This window comes from Tamandua tetradactyla, chromosome 26 (assembly GCF_023851605.1).
Source record: "Tamandua tetradactyla isolate mTamTet1 chromosome 26, mTamTet1.pri, whole genome shotgun sequence".
NCBI classification, from domain to species: domain Eukaryota; kingdom Metazoa; phylum Chordata; class Mammalia; order Pilosa; family Myrmecophagidae; genus Tamandua; species Tamandua tetradactyla.
In genome coordinates this window covers 12,913,637-12,919,274 of record NC_135352.1, presented here as the reverse complement: position 1 = coordinate 12,919,274, position 5,638 = coordinate 12,913,637, and the positions used below count along the sequence as shown (strand labels likewise).

General features: G+C 34.3%; 1 protein-coding gene across 2 annotated transcripts in view; it reads right to left on the bottom strand.

Moving 5' to 3' along the window:
- GSR (glutathione-disulfide reductase) overlaps positions 1-5,638 on the bottom strand; it is a 72,326-nt gene that overhangs the window by 34,918 nt on the left and 31,770 nt on the right. For both annotated transcript variants that reach the window (XM_077144432.1, XM_077144433.1), the window contains exon 2: positions 282-308. In XM_077144432.1, the coding sequence (XP_077000547.1) occupies positions 282-308 (27 nt within the window). The remainder of the gene's footprint in view (positions 1-281; positions 309-5,638) is intronic.

Below are 5,638 nucleotides of genomic sequence, written 5' to 3'. Positions count from 1 at the left end.
GATGGCACAATACAAAGGTGGGAGAAAGCCGGGTCCTCTCAGATATCCTAAATTCCAAGCCAATCTCAGGAATTGCCTATCTCTAGGTTTCTTAATATAGTGATATTGAAAAATAACAAAAAAAAATCCCATTATTTAAGCCATTTTCAGTTGAGTTCTCGATTCATTTTTTTTTTTGCAGAAAGAATCATAACAGATACATTTGGAAACATCCTTTATTCTGATCATGATGTACCAAATGTGAAAAAGGAGAGCAGACAAAGAAGAAATTAAAATTCTACCTTTTTGGGTACACAGCCGACGTTCACCTAGAAAACAAACAAACAAAAATGAACATACTTTAAGAACATTAAACTAATACCATCTAATAAACCTGCAAGAAATGCAAACCAAGCATGAAGCAAGGAGGCTTCTTTGACTTCTAAATCAAAGTCCAGAAGATCAAGGAAGGACCAGTTTTAGAGGGTTTCCCAGAAACTTACTATGGAGGGTGCTGGGTAAAACACCTAGGAGGCCTCTTTGAGAAAACCTCTAGTGGAAAGCTACACCCTTCTTCAGGACCAAAGGATAATAAATCAAGCAATGAGATTCATCCATGCTAAGTCTTATACACATGCAAAAAACAGACCACAAAGTTGACTCTTGACCTTGGAGCAGCCAATACACAAAAGAAAACACAAATCATTTTAAGAGTCCATCAAATTGGAAATAGTAGCAATCAATGAGAGGGAAGGGTAAGGGGTATGGTATGTGTGAGCTTTTTTTCTTTTTCTTTCTTTTTCTGAATTGATGCAAATGTTCTAAGAAATGATCATGGTGATAAATATACAACTATGTGATGATACTGTGAGTTATTGATTATATACCAAGAATGGAATGATCGTATGGTAAGAATGTTCGTGTTTGTATGTTATGTTAAAAAAAATTTTAAAAAAAAGATCCCATCAAATAAATACTAATCAGTTGCTTAGGATAATAACTATTCATACCAGTAAGGCCAGAGAGAAATTCTTCCCAAGAATACAATAGGTATATATACTTACACCCATATTTTTATGCATGTGTGTATATTTCTTTCTGATCATTTCCTAAAATATCTAACAACAGAAAAATGATCCAAACAAGCTGGGTTAAGTAAAACCAATTACACTGGCTTTGCAAGTAAGAAATTTGGACCTCACTGAATAGTAACCTTACTTACAGTGTACCCTAGCAGAGGAGCTGGTTGCAGACAGAAAAAAAGATTGAACTTATTTTTTGAAGACCATGTTATAGCCCCCTTAACTCTTTAGACCTGCATCTAACGTTTGTATTCCAAATGCCCTTTAATCTTAAAAATATTGACTGTAAGACACTGGGTAATGTGTCTTAGTCACTACAATGAAGTTATAAGATTTAAATAAGTAAGATGTCAACTGTGTATCCTTAAAAAAAAAATCTGCATACTCACTCATGCTTACTGGCACAGAATTAAGAATTATCACCTAATATTTACAATTGTTTAAACTGTTAACTATGGTAACCCAGGGAAAGTAGGAACACTTTCATTTTTATTGATACACTTTGGGACTGTCTGAATATTTTATAAGCATGTACTTACATTTTTAATTTAAAAATTTATTAAAATTTAAAGTACGTTTTTGAGTAAAAAACTAATAAAAAAATAAAATTAGAATCATAATCCAAGTAGCCCTGTTTCTTTATAAAATAAAGTCTGACCCTTTCACATTAGGAAACCTTTAAACAGCTTATTTGGCAGTGAGACTGTCCTTAACCAGAATACTAAATTCTCTATATAATAGGGATTTGGAAATACCTCATGTGCAAAGCTCCCTTTTTTTTTTTTTTTTTTTTTTTTTGGTGCATGGGCCAGGAATTGAACCTGTGTCTCCCACATGGCAGGTGAGCATTCTACCACTGAATGCAAAGCTTTTAATGTGGGGACTTCCCTGCATAATAAATCATTCCCCTCTCAACGTTACTCATTGTCATAGTTAACCGCTTATCATATTACACTGGGCATCTGACTGTACTTTATTGTAACCTGTGTGAGGGCAAAAACCTTATCCTATCTGTCCATCACTCTAATATCCAACACTTCATCTGGGCCGTAAAAGTTATTCTACAAAGACTTTCTTTCAGAGAGAAGATGCCTAAGTCACATGGCAGAACATCTGATCGCACAATCTTTTCAATCTAAATGCTGACAAGTAAACAAATTATGGGCTACGTATCTGCTAACTTTAATACCAACTACATAGTCTCAACAAACCCGACCCCATTTAGCAGAAGCAAAGGAGTAAAATTTGACATTTTCTTTATTGTAACACATCAACCCTTAAGATGTACAAGCTACTCCAAACAATCTCAAAACCACCTTTTCAGCTTTAGGAATTTACAGATATAAAACAATTAACAATACAGACTGGAAGGAAACACTTGCAAACCATATATCTGATAAGGGTCTTGTTTCCAGAATCTATAAAAGAACACTTACAATTCAACAATAAAAAGACATACAATACAATTTTAAAATGGAATTGAACAGACATTTCTCCAAAGAAAATATACAAAAGGCAAACAGACACGTGAAGAGATGCTTGTTCAACATCATTAGTCATTAGGGAAATGCAAATCAAAACTCAAAGCGCTTCACGACCACCAGGATGGCTACAATTAATAGCCCAAAAAATGGAAACCGCCTAAATGTCCATCAACAGATCAACGTAAACAAACTTTGGTATATACAAACAATGGAATATTACTCTACCATACAAAGGGATGAAGTCCTGATAAATGCTACACCATACTGTGTGATTTATGTGAAATATCAAGAAGATAAATCCAGGGGCTGGGAGGAGGGGAGATGGGAAGAAACTGCTTAGTAAGTTAGGGGTTTACATTGAAGTGGTAGAAATGTTTTGGATCTAGAGAGATGTGGTGTTGCAAAAATAACATTAATGTACTAAATGCCAAATGAATTGTTCACTTTAGATGGTTAATTTTATGTTATGTGAATTTCCTCTCAATAAATTATTTTTTAAATAATTTTTAAAAAAGAATGACAACTTAAATACTGGTGAATACGTACCAAAAACACAAAATATAATGTTCATGGTATGAAACTTAGAATGTTGATCAACAATTTGTAAGAAAGCTTGAAAAAATGAAATACATTAGATCTCATAAAAACCTATGATTAGGGTGCATGGGTGGTTCAGTGGTAGAATGCTCGCCTTCCATGTGGGAGACCTGGGTTTGATTTCTGAACTATGTATCCCCCCAAAAAACAAAACAAAAACACCTATGCTTTATGACTATTTCCAGGCATTGAGCCTAAAGAAGCAACCTGATATATAGAAAAGTTAAATGCACAAAGATGCAAAGATGGTATGTTATTTATAAACACATATTTGGGTAAAACCATTTCCCTATAGTTTGTTATTACATAGAAAAATACTTAGGTAATAAAAGTGAAAAAGCAAGATTTAGTAGGAAGTTACATTTCTAAAAATTTATGATAAAAGATAATCTACATAATGGAATAATCTATCAGATTCATAAATACATAAAATATTGACTATAACCAGTGTTTGCAAGCAATTCTTTTTTTTTTTTTAATTTCACATTTTCTAGTGACAGTATTTTAAAAAGTAAAAAGGAAAGAGGTAGAGTTACTTTTTTTTTTTATTAACGGAAAGAAAGAAAAAAAAAGAAAGAAATTAACACAACATTTAGAAATCATACCGTTCTACATATGCACTCAGTAATTCTTAACATCATCACATACATGCATGATCATCGTTTCTTAGTACATTTGCATCGGTTTAGAGGAACCAGCAACACAACAGAAAAAGATATAAAATGTTAATATAGAGAAAAGAAATAAAAGTAGTAATAATAGTAAAAAAAACCCCTATAGCTCAGATGCAGCTTCATTCAGTGTTTTAACATGATTACTTTACAATTAGGTATTATTGTGCTGTCCATTTTTGAGTTTTTGTATCTAGTCCTGTTGCACAGTCTGTATCCCTTCAGCTCCAATTATCCATTATCTTACCCTGTTTCTAACTCCTGCTGGACTCTGTTATCAAGGACATATTTCAAGTTTATTCTCGAATGTCCGTTCACATCAGTGGGACCATACAGTATTTGTCCTTTAGTTTTTGGCTAGACTCACTCAGCATAATATCCTCTAGGTCCATCCATGTTATTACATGCTTCATAAGTTTATCTTGTCTTAAAGCTGCATAATATTCCATCGTATGTATATACCACAGTTTATAGAGCCATTCTTCTGTTGATGGACATTTTGGCTGTTTCCATCTCTTTGCAATTGTAAATAACGCTGCTATAAACACTGGTGTGCAAATGTCCGTTTGTGTCTTTGCCCTTAAGTCCTTTGAGTAGATACCTAGCAATGGTATTGCTGGGTCGTATGGCAATTCTATATTCAGCTTTTTGAGGAACCGCCAAACTGCCTTCCACAGTGGTTGCACCCTTTGACATTCCCACCAACAGTGGATAAGTGTGCCTCTTTCTCCACATCCTCTCCAGCACTTGTCATTTTCTGTTTTGTTGATAATGGCCATTCTGGTGGGTGTGAGATGATATCTCCTTGTGGTTTTGATTTGCATTTCTCTAATGGCCAGGGACATTGAGCATCTCTTCATGTGCCTCTTGGCCATCCGTATTTCCTCTTCTGGTAGGTGTCTGTTTAAGTCTTTTTCCCATTTTGTAATTGGGTTGGCTGTCTTTTTGTTGTTGAGTTGAACAATCTCTTTATATATTCTGGATACTAGACCTTTATCTGATATGTCATTTCCAAATATTATCTCCCATTGTGTAGGCTGTCTTTCTACTTTCTTGATGAAGTTCTTTGATGCACAAAACTGTTTAATTTTGAGGAGCTCCCATTTATTTATTTCCTTCTTCAGTGTTCTTGCTTTAGGTTTAAGGTCCATAAAACCGCCTCCAGTTGTAAGATTCATAAGATATCTCCCTACATTTTCCTCTAACTGTTTTATGGTCTTAGACCTAATGTTTAGATCTTTGATCCATTTTGAGTTAACTTTTGTATAAGGTGTGAGATGTGGGTCTTCTTTCATTCTTTTACATATGGATATCCAGTTCTCTAGGCACCATTTATTGAAGAGACTGTTCTGTCCCAGGTGAATTGGCTTGACTGCCTTATCAAAGATCAAATGTCCATAGATGAGAGGGTCTATATCTGAGCACTCTATTCGATTCCATTGGTCGATATATCTATCTTTATGCCAATACCATGCTGTTTTGACCACTGTGGCTTCATAATATGCCTTAAAGTCCGGCATCGTGAGACCTCCAGCTTCGTTTTTTTTCCTCAAGATGTTTTTAGCAATTCGGGGCACCCTGCCCTTCCAGATAAATTTGCTTATTGGTTTTTCTATTTCTGAAAAATAAGTTGGGATTTTGAATGGTATTGCATTGAATCTGTAAATCAATTTAGGTAGGATTGACATCTTAACTATATTTAGTCTTCCAATCCATGAACACAGTATGCCCTTCCATCTATTTAGGTCTTCTGTGATTTCTTTTAGCAGTTTTTTGTAGTTTTCTTTATATAGGTTTTTTGTCTCTTTGGTTAAATTTATTCCTA